The sequence below is a fragment of the Prionailurus bengalensis genome, chromosome D3, assembly GCF_016509475.1.
Source record: "Prionailurus bengalensis isolate Pbe53 chromosome D3, Fcat_Pben_1.1_paternal_pri, whole genome shotgun sequence".
Lineage (NCBI taxonomy): Eukaryota > Metazoa > Chordata > Mammalia > Carnivora > Felidae > Prionailurus > Prionailurus bengalensis.
Window position 1 is genome coordinate 56,884,736 of NC_057356.1, and position 20,812 is coordinate 56,905,547.

At 39.8% G+C, this 20,812-nt stretch overlaps 1 protein-coding gene across 2 annotated transcripts in view; it reads left to right on the forward strand.

The window, feature by feature from the left end:
- The window catches only part of GALNT1 (polypeptide N-acetylgalactosaminyltransferase 1), a 79,828-nt gene that overhangs the window by 50,277 nt on the left and 8,739 nt on the right, over positions 1-20,812 (forward strand). The window contains exons 4-9 of one of the 2 annotated variants that reach the window (XM_043558608.1): positions 3,564-3,730; positions 9,121-9,328; positions 13,299-13,469; positions 15,688-15,805; positions 17,535-17,715; positions 18,586-18,725. In XM_043558608.1, the coding sequence (XP_043414543.1) occupies positions 3,564-3,730; positions 9,121-9,328; positions 13,299-13,469; positions 15,688-15,805; positions 17,535-17,715; positions 18,586-18,725 (985 nt within the window). The remainder of the gene's footprint in view (positions 1-3,563; positions 3,731-9,120; positions 9,329-13,298; positions 13,470-15,687; positions 15,806-17,534; positions 17,716-18,585; positions 18,726-20,812) is intronic. The other variant, XM_043558609.1, reaches the window with a different exon arrangement.

A 20,812-nucleotide genomic window follows, 5' to 3' on the forward strand; every position in this document is an offset into this window, starting at 1 on the left:
TGAGGCAGGAAACCAGAGCCAGAACTGGCAAACAGGAACCTCCCCCCTTTAGGGGTGCAGGAAGCCAAAACTGAGAAGCGAGCTGCTAAGGTGGCTGGGAGACTCGCTGAGAATCTGCCTGAGGGGGTAGGTGCTATTGAAACTCAGTGGAGACAGCGCATCTGGGCGTCCACCACACATTCCACTGGCAGCCACAAAGTGGGAAGGAGAAGAAAAATGAAAGCGCATGGGAACCAGGAAGGGAAGTCCTTACTTCCTGCAGTGTCCCTCCAACACCCTCTGTTTGTATGTGTGCCATGCACAGCTTCTGTATGCCTCTTGCCAGCTGCAAAGGAGAAATGCTTATAGGAGCCAGCTACATTGCCACAGAGTAGGCAGTGGAGGGTATATTGGGAGCGAAGAGACCATAAATCCATAATGGGCACACTCTGTGATAGTAATGAATCATCTCTCTGATAGCTAGTGTAATACGTGTTTGTAGATGCTTATGTTTTAAAATTTTCTGTTTTAGTTTACACTGTGTCAATAGCTATAACCTATATAAAAGCACTTTGGGATCATCAGTTTTTAAACACATAAAGGGATTATGAAAAAAAGCTTGAGAACCACTGCTCTATATTATTCTTTTCAAATAAAGTTCAAAAAACAAAACAAAAAAAACCCCAAAAAAACAGAACTCCTCTGTAATGCTAAAGGTCCAGCAGAGTGGTGACCTTGCGAAGGGGACAAAGGAAACCTGTGGGATGTTGGTCACAGTCGGCTTCATCTGGGTGCCAGATGAAGTAAATAAGTAAATAAACAGTCGTTCATCTGGGTGCTGGCTACTTGATGCATTTGCTTGGTGGAAATTCATTCAGCCGCATACTTGTGATCTGTTTGCTTTTGTGTATGTATGTTATATTTCAGTAAAAAATTAAACCTCTTTTCCCTCTCTCCCCATCCCCACACCCTGTTGTTAAACCTGCTTGTAACTATTTAAGTAGCACAACCCTACACTGGCTAATTTTCATTCCTAAGGATGAAAGATTCTGTTGGGACAGCGTGGAAGAAAGCTGCTTGTGGCCTTCCTGCCCATCCTCAGCTCTGTGTGTCCCGCCCCCAGAAGGATCCCCCACTCTCACCTCCACGGGGACAGGTCGTCCCTCCATGGGAACAGTTTAACTAGAAGGCTGAAAGGACCTTTGGTTTTCTTCGAGAGCCTTATGTCTAGTTTGGGGTGGGGGTTATGTGTTCTGATATCAGTTATGTTGACTTTTTCATATTTTCTCTATATTTTCTATGTTGCTTTGAGAGAACATTTATGAATTTGCTGTGTTCTCTGAATTATGAAATTTAACTGTTTGATTTAGGAAATTATTTTCCCTTTGGTCCAGATCCTAATATTTGTTTGGCTTTCTGATTCTTACATCCTCTTGTGAATGATTTCCATTTTAGTCTCTATTTCTAGTGTTCTTTGAAGTCTTCCTTTCCATACACTTCCAGAATTGAATTCTTTACTGTATCTTCCAAGAAATCTGGCTTCTTACTTTTCTTCTGCAGAATTTGCTTTCTCAGGATTTTCTCTTCTTCCTGTCTGCTTGCTAGCCATGCATACTGTTTATACACTGTGCATTTTGCCTAATTATCTTCTGGGTCTTGATTTTGCTCTTTTGTTGTTTTGTAAGCCAACAACTTTGTAGTCATCTTGGCTGTTTTCTGTGTCCCAATTCTACAATAATGAGTAAAGATTAATTTGAGAAAAGAGATCATATATGACTTAATATAATTCAGTTAAATAATTTTAGAAACACTTTTTCTGAGCCCCCTTTACTCATATACAGGCCATTCCTGATTTCAAAGTCCTGTGCCGGTAGTCTGTGAGTCAGGTGTTCAGGATGAACACCATGAGAACATGAGTGTCTTGACTTGCTCACCTGTGATGTATCTGAAGCATAGTACCGAGTATGTATATAATCTAGCCACCATTTATAACATAACAGTTTTGATGGGAATCTGTTGGCAAAAGTGTTATTTGGAATGCTAAGGGCACAATATCCTTCCCATGGCCTGTACACCTGGTTGTCTGGGCCTCACCAATGCTGCCTGGACTTGGAAGGAGCTGTAGACAGGGCGGCAGGCTGTGTGGTGGCCTCCTGGTGGGTCTTGGAATGAACCTAAGGTGAGGGGTGTGAAATGTGGTGTGGAAATGAGGCTGTGGGCCAATGGACAGGAGTAAGGTTATAAGTAATAGGTGACGGAGACCACATTGTGAAGGGGGACTTGGAGAATGGTCAAGAGGATGGTAGGGGCTGAAGAGGGATTTAATGAAGGACAATGGATGCTATCTGTTTGTCCTTTTCTCCTTGGAGAGAGAGGGAGTAGTGTTGATGGGGCCCCCACAATGAATGCTCCTCCTCCTCCTTTCAGTCCCTATCCCTTGTCATCTCTTTTCCCTTCCATTTTCCTTTTCTTCCAGCTGCCAGCCAGCCGCCCTAGTGTGGGACTTTGAGTAAGTAGGTCATCATGACTGCTTCAGAAGAGGGGTTTCGCTGGTATTTTTCTTCTTTCCCCTTCTTTCCTTTCTCCACTCCTACTGGCAGGTGATAACAGATGAGATTGGAGGGACCACAAGGTTTGAGGAGCTTGTAAGAGAGCAGGAAACAAAGGTGGAAATAGAAGGCTGGAGTGATGGTTGCAGATTGCAAACCAAACCAAAAGAGTTACACGTGCATTTTTTAGGAGAGCTCATGTTCTAAGCTGCATCCCTTGGTGTCTGCTTGCTAACTGCTGTTATAGTCCTCTGTGGTTTAGTAGTTTCATCCAGCTAACAAGACTGGAGGGAGAGGGCGTGTTGCCTAAAAAAGTGCTGGAAACATATGACTAATATGTTGGTTTTGTGTGCATATATTTTGGGTGTGTTTGGTCTTCTTGGTGATTGCATTTCTAGACCTGGTCTTTACTACACAAGATGCATATTGGTATTTTAGCATAGAGGAAGGGGGGGTCACACGTTTTGGTTGAGCAGAGCATGGACTTTGGAGTCCTCAGTCAGGCCCTGCTGCTTCCTCATTATGTCTGTCCTCATCTTCTCCTGTGTGAAATGTGTCCTCAGATACTTCTAAGAATTATTAGGAAGCTTCTCTGCCGATACAAAATAGTACTCAGTAAATATGAGTTCTCTTGTGGAAAGTGGTTTTTTTTGTTGTTGTTGTTTAGATTATTAAACTGCATAGATTCCAGTGATTCCATTTTTTTTTGTCTTAATTGGATTCTTGAGACACATTCAGTTTCAGATTGATGATGCTGCCTTAATACATTGTCCATTAAATTGAATCAACAGAAAACACTGACCAGGAAGAGGTGCCTAATTTTAAGTATACAGTTAACATCTTTAAGATAATTTACATCTAAAAATATAACTTTAAATAGGTACTTAAATAAACCAAAACTTAAATGAACAGTTCCCAAGAGTCCCACCACTAGAGCAAACTGTCCTTATTGTTCTGATACCCCTCCTACTCCAGGTGCATTGAGTATGCTATTTTAACAGTCACTTTTTATAAAGGCATTTGCTTTGTCTCTAGGTGTAAAACAAAGGTGTATCCAGATAATCTTCCTACAACAAGTGTGGTGATTGTTTTCCACAATGAGGCTTGGAGCACACTTCTGCGAACTGTCCATAGTGTCATTAATCGCTCACCAAGACACATGCTAGAAGAAATTGTTCTAGTAGATGATGCCAGTGAAAGAGGTAAATTTTAAATTTTAATGCCATAATATGCTACAGCTTTTATCATTAATGGTTAAGAAACGTCGCTATCATTTTTAACCTAACAGTTTTATACAGACTTCTAATTTATCCTAAAAATGTTTGTGGCATTTGGACTCATTCACATATGCAAAAAATTACACCCTTGTGAAAGAAACTTAAGATATTACCTTAATTAGCATTTAATTTGTATTACAACTTAATCCTTGTTTTAAAAAGAAATAATGCTATATCATACAAACATTTATGCAGAACTACTGAAAAAACCCACATAATTTTATTAGAATTTTCCCTTTGGGAAGTTGCGGCCGTGAGTCCATGGAGAGAGACTTGACCTCCTTAGAGCCAGTATGGAGAAATTGAGTTCCATGTGTCATAGGGAAGCACCTCTGGCAAGGAAAATGGAGTCTTGGCTGGGCAAGCCTTAGTTCTCCAGATTCTTCTTAGATTTCCCCATTTTCTCCATTCCTAAGTTCAAGAATGATCAATAGCTGGTTATATAAAAGGCTGAGGAAGGAATTTATGAGAAAGTGATATGTAATATGACTCTGATCTCATAATAAATCTATACAGTGACTCTTGCCCAAATACTCTTCTAGGGATCTCAGAGTTTTTCACAAGCTTAGAATCTCTCAAACTGTCTCATGAAGTCCTTGTTTGGGAAAGGTGTATTAATTTAAAGTACCTTGAGCCAACATCGTTTATTTTGAATTCTTCATGGAAATTTCACACCACAAGGTAGCATAGAGAAGGCTCTGCTAAGTCCCATCTGTAGAGAAACCTGTTAAACTCAGACATACCTGGCATTTCCCAGGCTTTTTCCCCCCACAGCACTATTGAGGATCATTGGTGTCCTGTATTCGTTCCCCTAATATTCCAAAAATTTGGAAGGAACTACAGAAAATGTCTCCTCCTTGACCAGCCATAGACTTCCTGACCATTATTTCAGCCTCTTTTGCTGCTTCCGTCTTTCTTGCCTAATATCACTGCATCTACTAAGATGGTTTATCTAAGTATTTTACCTTCTCCTTCCATGACTGTTCTAAATATGTAAATTTAATCACAATCACTTCATGTCTTAATTATGGGGAGTAATTTGCACATTAATAGCAATTTAAATCTCACCACTTTGCCAGATTATAGAAGTACAAATGAAGAATAATATATGGTCCTACCTTCTTGAGTACCTTGTAGCTTGCCTCCTTGATGTAATTAAGGAGACAGTTTATAAACACACAAAGCATTTGAATAATAGCATAATATGTAATGTAATTAATGTCAACATGTGAGCTGTTGGAAATTAAGAATACCACACTTAAATAGTTACTGTTGACAATAGAAGTGTAAATCCTCATGTGGATAATTGTTTGCCAGGAGTTAATCCTTTAAGAAAATAAGCTTAAGTTCATTTCAGCAGCGGTATATATATGAACATCGATTCTGCAAGTGACTTACGTTTGTTTTACTTACATGTTGATATTTGCCAAATTAAATACTCAAGGAGAGATCTTTTTCCTCAGATGAAATGAGTTATTTTTCCATTTCCTCCTTTGTATTCTCTAATATTCTGTTGAGTGCCTGAGAGGGCTGTGTGAATAGTACGTTTTTGTAGGAAGTGGTTTAATCAAAGACACATGTGCCCACAAATCTAAAGTGACAAAGTCACATATACCAACTATATTTTCCATTCCTCATGTAGGCCCTTCTTAGTCACCCAGCCTGTATAAAACTGTAAGAGAAAACATGGGCAGAGGTCTACCTCACTGCTCCAACCGGGGCTCTTAGTCACCATGCAGGGTCCCTGAGTACCATCCCAGAGCCCTGGGTCATGGGCTGGTTCTCCCGTATCTTCCTGCCTGGAAAGCCTCAGGTGTGTAACTCGCCATTTCTGATATTTGGGAACCACTAGGTATTGTGTTTTTGTGGTTATCGTTGTTTGTAGTCCTTCTATCCAGATTGAGAATTATCTAGGGTAATTTTCTTTGGTTCTCTTTTTTAGGTGGTAACTGTTAGGCCCAGGAACTAGAGCAAACTCTGTTTTTATGTAATTCTGTAAGTCTGCCTTTTCTATTCATGAGACACATCCCAGGCACCCTCACTCCTCACCTGGACTATTGACACAGACTAGCTGGTCCTGTCTCCCCTCAGACGCCCTTGCCCTTCCCATCCGTTCTCCACGCTGTATGCATGGTGAGCTTTTAAACACATGGCTGTGATCCTGGCACTTCTGACTAAAACTGTTCCTCTGAGGCCTGTATGCCCCGGCCTCTGCCTGCATCTCTACTCACTTCCCAAACCACTCCCTGCCCACCCCATCCCCACAGCTCAGCTCAGATGTTTACTCAGAATCATGGTATATTTAGAGAGGCCTTCCTTGAACTCCGGAGACCAGGTTGTGTCCCTCCTAACATGTTTGGGAACACTGCACTCCTCCACGGCTGTCATCAGTTTTAACTGTTTCTCCATGTGCTTAACGACCATCTCCCCTGCCAGACTGTACACTCCATCAGGGCTGTGTGCTCACCTCCCTGTTCTCAGTGCCCACAGCACTTATTACATAAACAGTCCAGAATTTAATGAGTGAATGAAAGAATAATCTACCAATTAATCCTCGCCCTTACTTCTTGTCTGTGCGGACTTCTAATTGGGTCGTGTAGCATGCATGGTTTGCTTATGGCCTCAGGATACCCAATTGCGCAGTTAACCTGCTGAGTTGTCAGTAGCCCCATTTATTGCATATGAAGCAGGTGCTATAATTATCCCTGTTTTACTGATGAGGCTTAGCATAAACCTAACGCTTGACCTCTTAACTGCTACGTACGTCATGTCTCATAACTTCACTGCTTACAGGGTCTGTCATGAAGGCAGAGTCAGGATGAGTCTTTAATTCACGTCAAAAGTTATGTAATTGTCATCTCAGAAGGTTATCTTAAGACCTAGAACTGATACCATGTTCCTAATCTGAGATGACTGTTGCTTTTCTCATTTTACACAAAAGGAAGCAGAGGTTCTTATTTAGTAGGGGTTAGGAGTCAGATTTACTAGACTCTAAATTCCTTGTTCTTTCTATTGCTCTGTAGAGTTCTGCCTGAGATTTCTTCGATGTTGCTGGAAGCAATGAAACTTCCCCCGAAACACTCGCTGGCAGCCTCATGCCCCCTGATGGAGAGATGCCTGGGGGCCCATTTATAGGCTAATAGCTATAAAGATATTCTAATAAACAAGATTCTCATTTATTTTTAGATGACATGGAGGCTTCGACCCATAATCACTTAACCCTCTGTGTCTTCATTTTTTGTAGAATTAGGCTTGAATAAGTAGTTTCTAATCCCCCACCCAGCCCTGGGTCCCTAATTCTATATCATCTGTTAGGAGGACACCTATTTCTTAGCCTTATTGCATGAAGGCCACAAAGATGCCAAGAAAATTTGTGGAATAGCAACTTTTTTGAGCTGCCAGACCAGAGAATCATGCATTTTTCATTTTATTTATAGACAGGACAGAGTATTTTAGCTTTCAGAGACGTGGGACGTGGGAATTAGATTGCTTTGATTCTTAAGAAGACTTTAAGCTGTCTGATATTTTTGGGTAAGCTTATCGGGAGACATCTTGTGTATGACACACCCAGCCTCAATTGGTTGAAGCCCTAGAATATATCCCACACCCTAACACATGGGAGTCCATCAAACTCTGGACATAAAGTAATTTAAATTTGTGTTAGCTCAGGTGATCGTACTGTCCTGAGTTGTTCTCTCTGTAGTTCCCTTCTGGGATTTCTTGTTGTGGATGAGAAAATGGGCTTTGAAGTCAGGCAGACCTGGGTTTGAATCTTGGCTCCAACCCTCAACAAGCTGTGTCACTTTGATTGGTTCATTTTATATTCTGAGCCTTGAATTTTTGTGTCTAAGTTATGGGTAATGACATTCTCATAGGGTTACTGTTTTAAGGATTAAATGGTATTAAATTGGTGCAAAGAGCCTGGCACTATGCTAAACAGACACAAAATGATAGCTGCTATTGCAGAATCTTCCTCTTCCCCGGGATTGGTACTGTCCTCACCTTGTTATTCAGAATGGAGTTCTATTTTTTTGACCCTAAGATTTGCTTCATAAAATCACAGTGGTGACTCAGTACGAGTTCTACTCCCAGTATTTTACAGATACTGTTTTTAGCCCAGATACTTTAGGAAATATATGAGCAGAAATGGAATCAGTATTCCATAGTGGGATAGATAGGCCTTTCTCTTTCATAATTTTCATGTCCCTGATTATTTCATTTTTGAGTCGTTCTAGTTCAGACAGGCGAGAACCATGTCATCCCTGTTTTTCTTTCCCTTTGTGTGGCATAGGAAGCCCTTTGGATGCCCATGTTTACTCTTTTAAGAGCCCCTTAATGCATACACTCTGATCTCCGGGACCTACCCCTTACTAGAGTCCTGTGGGACAGAACTAGTCCTCGGAGTCCCAGGAGTTCTGTCTCAGGATTTTCCTTCCCTAAAAAGATTATCCTCATACCTATCCTGTCGTTGGAATGTTGGAAAGACATTTGACCAAACCACCATCAATAGCTTCTCTGGCATAAATTCCATGAACTAACCTGATCTGAAAAAATTATTTCTCTTTGCTTTGAGGAAGCTGAGACTTCCCTGCTTTTTAAAGTGTTATGTATTTTGGAGGCAGGACTTCCTTGGCTTAGGGGCACAACCTCTATTTGAACACTCCAGGATAGTTGCTGGTTTCATGTAGCCACTTCCTCATCCTTTCTGATTTCTCCTTTTCCTTCATTTGTGATTCCCCCTTAAGACCTTTGTTACATAGACCTACTTGTCGGCTAAGGAATTCTGGTCTTGCAGTTATAGTACAGCATTTCTCTTCTGAGCTTGACCTCACTCCATGCTTCCCAATACAAGAACCATAGTCAGAGACTGTAGTAATCAATAAGACAGTTGGTTTCTGCCTTTGACGACATCCCACAATTGCCTGAATTCTAACAGCTGTGACATATTCTGTTCCTTCTCTCTATTGAGGTCTGGATTTAATGCTCTTGAACTACTTTCTTTCTGTTCTTGAGACTTAAGCATGGTTGGAGAAAGAAGAATTGAGCCAAGAGAGGTATTAGGGAACCGTGGTGACCTGCCTGTCTTTGACTGAGCTTGCACCCAAAGGCTCTCTCCTAAGTCTCCATGCAGGAAGGTAGGGCAGCTCTAGGATGAGCTCTTAGGAAAGAAAAAGCCTCCCTGCTGTGAAATGGGTTTGTGAGTCAGGGGGCCTCCCTGAAAGTGTTCGGGAAATACTGCACATCAGAATTGCTTTACATCTGGGTAGCACCGGGTTGGTCTTTTCATGTGATGTTTTGTTTTGTTAATTTTTCAGACTTTCTGAAAAGACCTCTAGAGAGTTATGTGAAAAAATTAAAAGTACCAGTTCATGTAATTCGAATGGAACAACGTTCTGGATTGATCAGAGCTAGATTAAAAGGAGCTGCTGTGTCTAAAGGCCAGGTGATCACCTTCTTAGATGCTCACTGTGAATGTACAGTGGGATGGCTGGAGCCTCTCTTAGCCAGGATCAAACATGACAGGTAATTTTCCAGAGTCTATAAACTTGTTTTCAGTGTGTTTGTCCTAAACAGTATGGTAAGCTGCAGAATTCTGTATATTTAAATAAATGTAAAAATAATTTCCTCTAAAGTTTGCTTTAAAATACCCGTGAAGAACACTGTAAACTAAAAGTGAAGGCGACCGTGAAGAAATGTTTACAGTCTTGTTGATGAGGCTGCATCAGGAAGCAGGTTGTTCAGATGTGCACCTCATGCTCTATTTATTAATTGGGAGCAGAACAGAAGGCTATAAACTCAGGAGAGGTAGGATAAAACCCTTGATCGCCCCTGCTGCCTAAGGCTAAACTGGGGCAGGCAGGTCACCTCTCCTTCTCCACTTCCTTACTGAGACTACAGCACTCAGCCTGTAGCACAGTAGGAAGTAGGAGGGGGGTGGGGAGATCAGCATCGTAGCCCAAGGTGCTTAATTGTATATGGAAAAGCGCTATAATCTCTGAGGATGCAGGAAGAGCAGTGAGAGCAATGCACACATTTTTCAGAGTGACCTACTGCCGGTCCCTGGCACAGTTCTTGTATACCAGGAGGGAAGCTAACTTCAGTCTGCTAGACTCAGATTAGTTGAATTTCTTCTTGCCTTTGCAGTTTGAGCCTGGGCCAGCTCCACATAAAGGTTTGACTTTAGGAAGGGGAACTCAGTACAAGTTAAGTGAAGCACGGCACAAGCCACTGCATCTGTTCTGTTTGTTAGCAAATGCTGAGCCTACATCTCACCCTTTCAGAGATGAATAAATAGGGAAAAACCAGCGCTGGGACAGCGAGAAGGTACAGCAGCTTTAGGGAGGAGAACACTGCCGGAAGAAGGAAGAGGATATCTCTGTGAATTGTTGTCTTTGAGGAGATGACTGACTTGGGAAATACTGGCTTGCGTAAAGAGCATACATAAGCAAGAGCCTGGCCCCAAGGAGAGAAAGCAGGGTGAGGAGCTGACAAACTAAAGAGGCGTTGACTGAAATGGCGGTCACAACTTCTAGTTGGGGCTGTGTGGTGGCTTAGGTGTCCTGAGCAACATTTCCATCTGAAAGAGTTTGAATGCTGGATAGGTTATAAAACACATTTCTAAATGCATCGCTGAGCTGGCACTGAAGTCAGAAGTTTTGCAGATCTCAAAAGTGAGGCAAGAGAGTGGTCCAAACACTAAAGCCAGCTCTCACTTGGAGAATTCCTGCCAAACTCAGAGGACACAGAGCATCTCTGCCTTTAGATAGACAAACGACAGGAAGATAGGAGACCGGGCCTAGGCCCTGCCTGAGGTGGGAAGATGAAGAGCAAACACCGGTGTAAAGCTAAGATCTTGTGCCCCCGTGTGAGTGAGAAAGAGAAACCCCACCGCACCCAAGAACACTTGCCTGTTTCAACCTTGGTGTGGGGTGGCGGTGGGGAAACAGAATTTGTAAACAGAGTATATAGAAAAGGAGAGAACTCTTTGTGAGAGTAGTAGAACTCTAACATGAAAGACAGGGAAGTATGTGGAAAATTATCCAAATCCACTCATGAACACTAACCCAAAATTCTCAAAATACCAGAAAACTGAGTCTACTAGGAGTAAAAAAAATAACTATAGCATATATTTTTATTTTTATATGAAAAACATGTAAAAGAACATATCATGACTAATTGGTTTAGTTTAATATTACAAAATCAGTTCACATAATACACCGTCATTAACATTTCTAAAACTATGATTAAAACCCTATGATTAAAAATCTGTGATCTCTTCAGTAGATACAGAAAAACGTGTTCATTTATGATTAAAATGAACATCACTTATGATTAAAAGTACTTAGTGAACTATTACAGAGTGGAAATTTACTAATCTGAGAAAGGATGGCTTTAAAAAAAAAAAAAAAGCCTTAGCTAACAAACATCAGATTAATGGAGAAAAGTTGACAAATTTTTTAAAAATATACAGAACATCCTTATGATGCCCTGAATTAACTACTGTCACTCAGTATTAATAGAAGCCTTAGGTTTTGCAATAATATAAGAAGGGTGTACAGATTGGAAACGGAAAAAAAAACAAGTGCTGTCAATTGCAGATGATGTGTTCTTAATGGAAAACAAAATCTTACACAAAACAGAGATGATAACAGTTTAGCAGTGTTGTCAAATATAAGATCTCCATAGAAAAGCCTTCTCCACACCAGCAAGGAATAGTTAGAAAATAAATTGTAAAAAGAAAAAAAGAAAAGATCCTTTCTATAATAGCAGAGGAAATAATAAGCTATAATCAGGAATATGTTTAACAAAATATGCCTAAAATAGAACATTTAAAATTTACTGGAAAATACGTGGAGAGAAGGATAATAGTCATGGATAGAAAGGTAAAAATATCAGTTCTCCCCACACTGGTCTAGAAATTCAGTGCACTTCCAGTTGTAATCTCAACAGAATTTTCTTGGAGGAACTAGCTGATTCTAACATTTATGTAGAAATGCATACTTTAAAAAAATAGGTGAGATATTCTTGAAGAAGATGAAGTATCAACAGGGCTGGCTCTACCAGATATCAAGACTTATTTTGAGGCTATATTAATTGTGGCAGTGACATATTTGTTTTAAATTTTTTAAATGTTTATTTATTGTTGAGAGAGAAAGAGTGCGAGCAGGGGAGGGGCGGAGAGAGAGGGAGACACAGAATCTGAAACAGGCTTCAGGCTCTGAGCTGTCAGCACAGAGCCTGATGTGGGGCTCAAACTCACGAAGCAAGATCATGACCTGAGCTGAAGTCGGACACCCACCCAAGCCACCCAGGTGCCCCTGGCAGTGACATTGATGCAGAAGTTCACAAATAAATTCGTGAAACAGTAATGTCTAGAAACCATCCCATGTTTACACAACAACTTGACTTATGACAGAGGAGGCGTTGGTAAGTACAGCAGAAGGAAAAAAGACCATCAGATAGTGTTGGAATAACTGGTTATCCATGAGGAAAATAAATGAAGTTGGATACTTACTGTTTATCATACCAAAATCAATTCCATGAGGATTAAAGACTTAAATATGAAAAGTAAAAATATAATTCTCTTTGAAGACAGCATAGGAGAATACCTTTATAATTTTGGACTGGGAATGATTTCTTAAATAAGACAGGAAAGATGGGGATGCTGAGGATGTTACATACTCTAGAATGTGGCTGCCAAAGGCTGTGAGCAGTGCACCCTTTCCTAGGAAAGAGCTGTGGTCATGTGGAAGTTTTTTCAGATTCATAAAAACTCACAAAACCAATAGAAAAAATTTTAAATATCTGTGATCAGACAGTTTGTATGAAGAAATACAAAACTGGAAGTTTACTCCTAAAGCAAAAGCAAAATACTGGTTATATGAACATGTTTACTTAGTAACTGAATAACAAAAAAACTGTAAGGAACACACATATCCAAGAGTTTTCATTTTAAGAGTAATCATTTTAAAATGATTATGTAGTCATTAAAAGTGTTATTTTTGAAAACTGGAAATACTTGGAATTTTGTTTTTTTAAGTTTATTTGTTTTGAGAGAGAGAAGGGAGCAGTGGAGGAGCAGAGAGAGAGGGGGAGAGGTAAAGAGAGAATCCCAAGTAGGCTTTTCACTGTCAGCACAGAGCCTGATGAGGGGCTCAATCCCACAAACTGTGAGATCATGACCTGAGCTGAGATCAAGAGTCAGATGCTTAACTGACTGAGCCACCCTTGTGCCCCTGGATTGTTTTTATATGTGGCAGTTATGTAAAAGTATGAATTAAAAAGGGATGAAAGGTTATCAATGGCTACAAGTGAGTGTGATAAATGATTATGCTAACTTAGTAGGATATAGCAGGAAATTTTTTTATCATTGCTTTTAACATTATAGAATGTATTTTTATTTTAAACACACTTAGCATATAATTATAGTTGTTATACTGAGCCTCAAAAAGGAAAGTTGTGAAGATTTTTTTGTTTGCTTTTATGATTTTAGGAAAACAGTGGTATGTCCTATCATTGATGTGATCAGCGATGATACTTTTGAGTACATGGCAGGCTCTGATATGACCTATGGTGGCTTCAACTGGAAGCTCAATTTTCGATGGTATCCTGTTCCCCAAAGAGAAATGGACAGAAGGAAAGGTGATCGGACTCTTCCTGTCAGGTAATTGATTTGTCAAACATTTTCCCTAAAGTGTTATCAATGGGGGATAGCGAAGCTTTGGGAATCCTATCAAAAGGATTTTAAGTGTATTTTGAGAAACATGAGGCACATACTTCATATAATGTATACCATACATACATGAGGTGTATACCATATATGTAGTTAAGAGCCATCTTTCACGTGTATTAGTATTTTAAAGAGGGCTTTTTACTCTGATCATTTAACAAATTTGGAATTTTTCTTTATATAAGCCTACATATATAGATTTTTTCATTTATATAAATCTATATAAATAGTGCACCTGAAAAGTGATGGTAACATGCATGTTTTTTCATTCCTGTATGAACAACATTTTGTAAATCTGTCAGATGTATGCTTAGATTCAATTGTTAAGGATAATAATATTTAGCTTTAAATTAAACTGTCCCTTAATTAATTGTAAGTGTTGGTATGTGAAAATATTACCTAAAAGTGGGTCGTTGCACCAAAAAATAAGATTGTAAATTCCAACTTGTACCATTCAGATGATAGTTACTGACTTGATAAGGTTAGAAAAGCTTGTTTCAGATATAAAAATAACTAGACTTGACAGAAGTATAAAAAAGGATTTCCATGGACACATTCTGATTTTTCGTTTGTTTTATATTTGGTCATCTGTAGATTTTTTTTCAGAAAGGGATAAGAATCTTTATGCTGTTCAGAACCTTGAAATTGAGACCTTGAGCTCTGGGAGCCATCCTGGGATTTGTCCAGCAGCACCAGCCTGCTGCTTCTGTAGTGGTTGAGAGCCCCTTCAGAACCAACCACGCCTTAGCTTTCTCCCTTCCCGGCCTTCTCAGGCCTGCTTTCCCTTGAACTCAAGTCCTGTTTTGGCCAAGCTGAGGAGAATTTCATTAATTCTGTGCTTTGTCTCCTGCCCTGCCAGAGTCTTTTTCTAGCAAAGAGTACTTTCCCACTCTTTTGCTGATAGTTCAAGAAATCACCATCTAAATCAGGGGTTCTGAAACATTTTGTAGACAGTAGGCTTCTTTGAAAAGTCTGATAAAAGCTGTGAGTCTTCTCTAATAGGGGGAAAATACACATGTGCAAACAGAAGACTGAGCATACAATTCCAGGAAATGCAGAGATAGCTCAAAACCCAGGGCAAGAAACCTGGGTACTAAATGGTAACTCTGTGGGTGTTGGCCTGTTTCCTCTGCCTCCTAAGATAGTAGGCTTTTCTCATTCTTTTTCTCTTCTAAAATCAAAGTATATTCTAACTTTTATGTGGAAACGACTGTTTCTACTGGAAAGGCAAATGCTGCCACTCTTTACAGCCTAGAATCCATAGATTTCAGGACATGGAATCACAGGTGACAATTCATCATGAAATATGATGGCCATAGTTTCCTTTTTCCCTGGAACTTAATTATTTTCTTCTAGTTGAAGTCCATTTTTCTTCATACACATCTTTCATGGAAATCAAATGGTCGATGGGTATTTGTTTATTTAAATCCTCCTTCATTATCATTTCTTTGCTTAACTCCAGTCATTTCCACCCACTCTGCATACCTGGGTCACGGGCTGATGAATTGGGCTCCTCTTCTGCACAGAGTGTGCCATACTTGATCAGGATGACAGTCCCTTTAGGAGTGCATGGATTTCATTGTGTACTTCATTCCTTTCCTTAAAGGTTTCTGTTAGGTGTAGGAAAAGAGTCTCATTGTTTTTGTCCTATTTAATCTATATCTTTTGCAATATTTGCCACACTTTAAAACCTCATGTGTGAGAGTTAACTAACATGAATCTAGTTGATTATATAGTCAGTGTAGTTGCTGGGAACTGTGGGAAGATACACAGTCAGATGGAGAGAATTATGAGAACTAGCCTCAATTTAAGGAGTTTCAGGTGACTAAGCTTAGTCAGGACTTGAGGACCAGGAAAGGTACTAAAAACAGGAGTGGCCTTGGGACTGGGCAGAGAAGGCTGTCAGGGCACAGGCTGTGACAAGAGTAGGTCCACCGGTCAGCACAGTGGGTGTAGGTCTGTCTGAAGACCAAATAGCAGATCATAAAAACATGGAAAGTCCTTAGGGGCCTATGAATGTTTCTGAAGAGCGTGAGAATAAGCATTTATTCTGTCATTGTATACAGTTAATATAACTACTTTTAAAAACAAAAATTGATTGTAAATTTTAAATTCTTACAACTGACCGTATAGAGTTATGATTGGATTTCAGAACACCTACAATGGCAGGAGGCCTGTTTTCAATAGACAGAGATTACTTCCAGGAGATTGGAACATATGATGCTGGAATGGATATTTGGGGAGGAGAAAACCTAGAGATTTCCTTTAGGGTAAGTTCCCTTTGCAAAAAATAATCTTTTACTTAACCTCAAATATAGGTATGCGTTAATTATTCATGTTATGTATCTCTAAATAAAAAATAAAAATTGAATTTACTCTGAGTTTCATCAGACTCCAGAACCTCACTTCATAAAAAGTTAGGTGTTACTATTAAGGGTTCCTTTTATAAACTATATTTTAAGCAAATAATTCCGTTATCTTAATAGTTAAAGTATAAAACTTACACAAGATCCCCTAGTTGTTTTGAATTTCTGTTACTTACAAGGAAGTAATTCAAGCTCTAAAAATAAAAAACAATATGTAGTTTCTATATGCTACTATGGTACTTGACTGCCAAAAACGTAATTTTACTTTCTGTAATATGCTTTGTCCTTCTGTTGTGAAAATTGTTCTCTCTTATATAAAACTTGGTCACTTTACTGGCTTTACGTTTTTCAATAAAAAGAAAAAGACAGGAGTTCTGAAATTGCTGTAATTTAACCCAGTCAACCTTATATAAAACACTTAACCATTTCACATTCACTAAAATCACCCCATTAAGTGACATTGTGTATTTCTGAAAATGATTAACTTGAGACACCTGGCGTATAGTGGAAACCACATTGAACTGCCCTGTAATCTAAGCCAGCTAGCTCATTTTGTTTCGAGTGGATCACTTTGCTCCCCTAGAAAAGGAGAGGTCTGGACTCTAGATCATCTGGGAGATCCTATCCAGCTGTATCACTTTGTGATCCTGGGAGAACTTTAAAGTAGAGACACTGAATATTTAACAAAATCAGAACTTCTCAAAATCTGTTTTAAGTGTAAATAGCAGATTTTTGACTTACAGAAGAATGTATTTTGAAAGGAGCAGAAGGATAATTTCATTAAACTAAGAATGTGAACCCAAACTTGATGTTTCTTTTACCCTTTTGTTTTTATTCTCATGAAGATGACAGAGTGTGCTGTCATTGTCCCAGTGAATAATTCATGAGAGATCCAGTTTCAATTTCTAGTCGGTTTAATGTACAGGCTATGACAGGTCTGGAGAAGGAGGAGTAGATAGGACTCTGGCTGTATATTGCATGGTCAAAAGTGTTTGACCATGAGCCATGTGTATACTACACACAAAATCTAACCAATTTCATGAAACAATACGTCCTTGTTAGTGAGTGCTGGTTGCCATTCCTCAGAGTTGAACTTACTATCATTTTATGAGTCCTGGCCTGCAGTTAGAAAAACATTACTCTGGGGGCACCTGGGTGGCTCAGTCGGCTAAGCATCCAACTCTTGATTTCAACTCAGGTCAGGATCTCATGATTCGTGAGTTGGAGCCCTGCGTCCTGCTCCATGCAGTCCGAGTGGAGCCTGCTTGGGATGCTTCGCCTCCGTCCCTCTGTCCCCCGCCCCCTGCTCATGTGCGCACACATGTGTATGTGCTTTCTCTCGAAATAAATAAACTTAAAAAAATAATACTCTAGACCTTATATCTTTTCTGCATTCAGCCTTTAACATATCTTTTCTAAATTTAACCTTCAACTTCTGGTTTGATCAGAACCAAAAATTACAGAAAAGTATCCTTCTGAGGAAGCACTGGCTTTGTGACCATATAGCAGGAGCTCCACTGTGAGGATGTATAGCCGTGATTCTGTGAAGTTTTAACTGTGAACATCCAGAGATGTGAACAGTTTTTAAAAAAACATCAGGGTCTTATGTGGTCTTCTTTTCTGTTGTTTTCAGATCTGGCAGTGTGGAGGAACTTTGGAGATTGTTACCTGCTCACATGTCGGACATGTATTTCGGAAAGCCACACCTTACACATTTCCTGGAGGCACAGGACAGATTATCAATAAAAATAACAGGCGACTTGCAGAAGTGTGGATGGATGAGTTCAAGAATTTCTTCTATATAATTTCTCCAGGTTAGCATTATTTTGCATTAGAAATACAAGAGTATAACTTTATTATTCCTGATCTTAATGCCTCTGAGAGATAAGAAGGGGTAGAAAAGCCTTGAGTAGGGGCAGAGCACCAACCTCACGGGGTTGTCGTAAGGAATAAATGAAATCACACCCAGTGCCAGAGTGCTTAGCAAAGTGCCTAATATAGTAACACAATGAGTTATCCAGGTCAGTATCGCACATGTTACTGTTAGCCCAGGTGTCGTCAGTGTTCTGTATCTATTTTTAACCTAATTGTGTTGTTTAACTTTTATATGAAGATTGGAGTCTCTCGGGGCCAGTGCAGAGCACTGTAGCATGCCTCTAGGGACTTCTGTCCAGGAACTTCTCTGCTATTCAGAATTTTGTGGGAATAGTTGTTCCCTAAGCTCTATATCTTCCTGATGTTGCCACTGCAGCCCCCTTTTCTAATTACCATAAGACTGGCCAGTCAGCTTGCACAGGTCAGTGAGTTGTGGGAGAGAAACCTGACTGGAAACAGTTGGACTGCTTAATACTTGGGCAAAATAGATCTTGATTCTTGTTTTTGCCTAAACATATATATTCAAGCTTTCTGATCCCATAATAACTTATGTTTGTGTGTAATATTACTAGCATTGTATTTCATTCTCACAATGAAAATCTAATTTTTCTTTAAAAAAACCACATAAGTATATTTCCTTGTTTTATATTTTGAACAATGGATTCATGGTATATCACTTGTGTAGTCATATCACCAAAATGATACCACTTTTCCCATTTGCCTGACTTGTTAATAAATGCATTATTTACATAGAAATATGTTACCTAATAGAACATGAGTAATTCAGAGTCGATTATTTCTTTCAACAGGTGTTACAAAGGTAGATTATGGAGATATATCATCAAGACTTGGCCTAAGACACAAACTACAATGCAGACCTTTCTCTTGGTACCTAGAGAATATTTATCCTGATTCCCAAATTCCACGTCACTATTTCTCTTTGGGAGAGGTAAAATATATATATTCTGTGTGGTTGTTGTGTTCTCATTTATCAAAAATGATAGAGCTTAAACATCCAACAAGGGAATCCCTCCATATTAAAATTAAATAACTTCAAGTGTGAGACAGTTCTTGTTAACACAGTCTACCTCATAACTTGAAATTTTATTAATTTTTCATGTTATTAAAATAAGAATGTTCCACCCTTAACCTTTCAGAGGTGGACTCTTATTTCAATATATTAGTGTCTTCAGTAGACTTCTTTAACAAAATGTCCCATGAAGTTGAAAGCATATACTCCTGGTGTTAATTAGCCTGAATCAAAGCTTAACAAACATCAAAGTAAAGATAAATTGTAAAGAAGGGACAAAGAAAGTTGAAAGACCATATATAATAGAAGTCACAGCAGCAAATGATATGTGTGGTCAGGGCCACAGCGAGGCCCCATCCCAGGATTCAATCTCATGATATTTGGGAAAAGTAACCCCTGACTCCATAGGAGGCTGTCCCTTCTTCAGCCATTTCATTCATTCAATAAATATTTGAGTACCTACCGTATGATAGGCACTATTTTATGTACAAGGATTATAGCCGTGAATAAAGTCTCTGCTCTTGCAAATCTTACAATCTGTGAAGGAAACCAGGTTTTTAAAGTATACAGTATGGCAGGTGGTGCTAAGGGCAAAGGGGAAAGAGAATGGCTGGTGGGCCTGAGTAGTGGTACTGTTTGGGTAGTTGAAAAAGGCCCCTCATATAAGAGTTTTGATTTTTGAGCAGAGATTTAGAGGAAGTGAATGAGCAAGCCATATGAATTCCTGGGGAAAGAGTGTTCTGGGCTCAGGGAAAAACAGGTACAAAGGCCCTAAGACACAAGTGTACTTGGCGTGTTCCAGAAACAGCAGAGAGGACAGTTGTCTGGAATGAAGTGAACAGGGGGACTGGGAGGGTAGTAGAAGTTGAGGTCGAGACAAACTGAAGGTCAAGTCACATGGAGCTGGTAGGCCACAGTAAGTACTTTGGATTTTATTCTGAGTGAGATGGGAAGTCAGAGAGAGACAAGCAAACTTTCACTGGGAGAAGGTCAGATTGTCTGTGGGAACAAGAGTAGAGCTGGGGTGAAAGGAAAGGCGTAATGAAGGACTATGGTAAGATTTCAGCCTGAGAAACTGGGGCAGGGAAGTTGGCAATGAGATGGGAAGGCTTGTGGAGAAGGTAACAGCAGGCATTCAGCAGTGTAGTTTGGGACCTGTTAAATTGGATCCAGGTGAAAATACAGGGTAGGTACTTGCATTTACAAATCTGTAGTTTGGATGAGAGATTGGGGGTGGAGATCTAAAGGTAGGAGTTGTCAATATATAGGTAATTTTTAAAACCACAAAACTGTATGAGATCACCGTGGTAGGAGTGAGTGTAGACTGAGAAGAGGGGAGGATTGAGAACAAAGCAATAGAAAACTCCACAATTTAGAAATTTTGAAACAAGAATGAATTAGCCAAAAAGATTGAGAAAGAGTGACCATTGAAATAGGAGAACTAAGAGTGTGTGTCCCAGAGACTATATGAAGGATGTGTTTAAAGAAGGAGGGAGTGGTTGGGGCACCTGGGTGGCTAAGTCGATTGAGAGTCCGACTCTTGGTTTCAGCTCAGGTCATGATCTCACAGTTTGCGAGTTCGAGCCCCAACTCAGGCTCTGCACTGACAGCATGGTGTCTGCCTGGAATTCTTCTCTCCCTCTCTCTCTCTCTCTTCCCCTCCCCCCTTTCAAAATGAATAAATAAACTTAAAAACAAAGAGGAAGTGGTTGACTGCTGAGTAAGCCTAGTACAGAGAACTGACCACTGGACTGGTAAGGGAGAAGTTGTTGGTGGGCTCCATCTCACTGTGTCAACAGGGTTCCCATGGAGGTTGGTGGGGACAAAATCCTTGATGGCTTCAAGGAAGAAGAGGAAGTGGAGATCATGAGTCTGGGCAAGTCTTGAAAGAAATTTTGTTGTAAAGAGAGCAGAGAAATAGTGGCTGAAGGGGGATATGGAGCTAAAGAAAGGGTTTTTTGTGTTTATTTTTGCTAAATCAGAACTGTGCTGATGCAACTGACCAA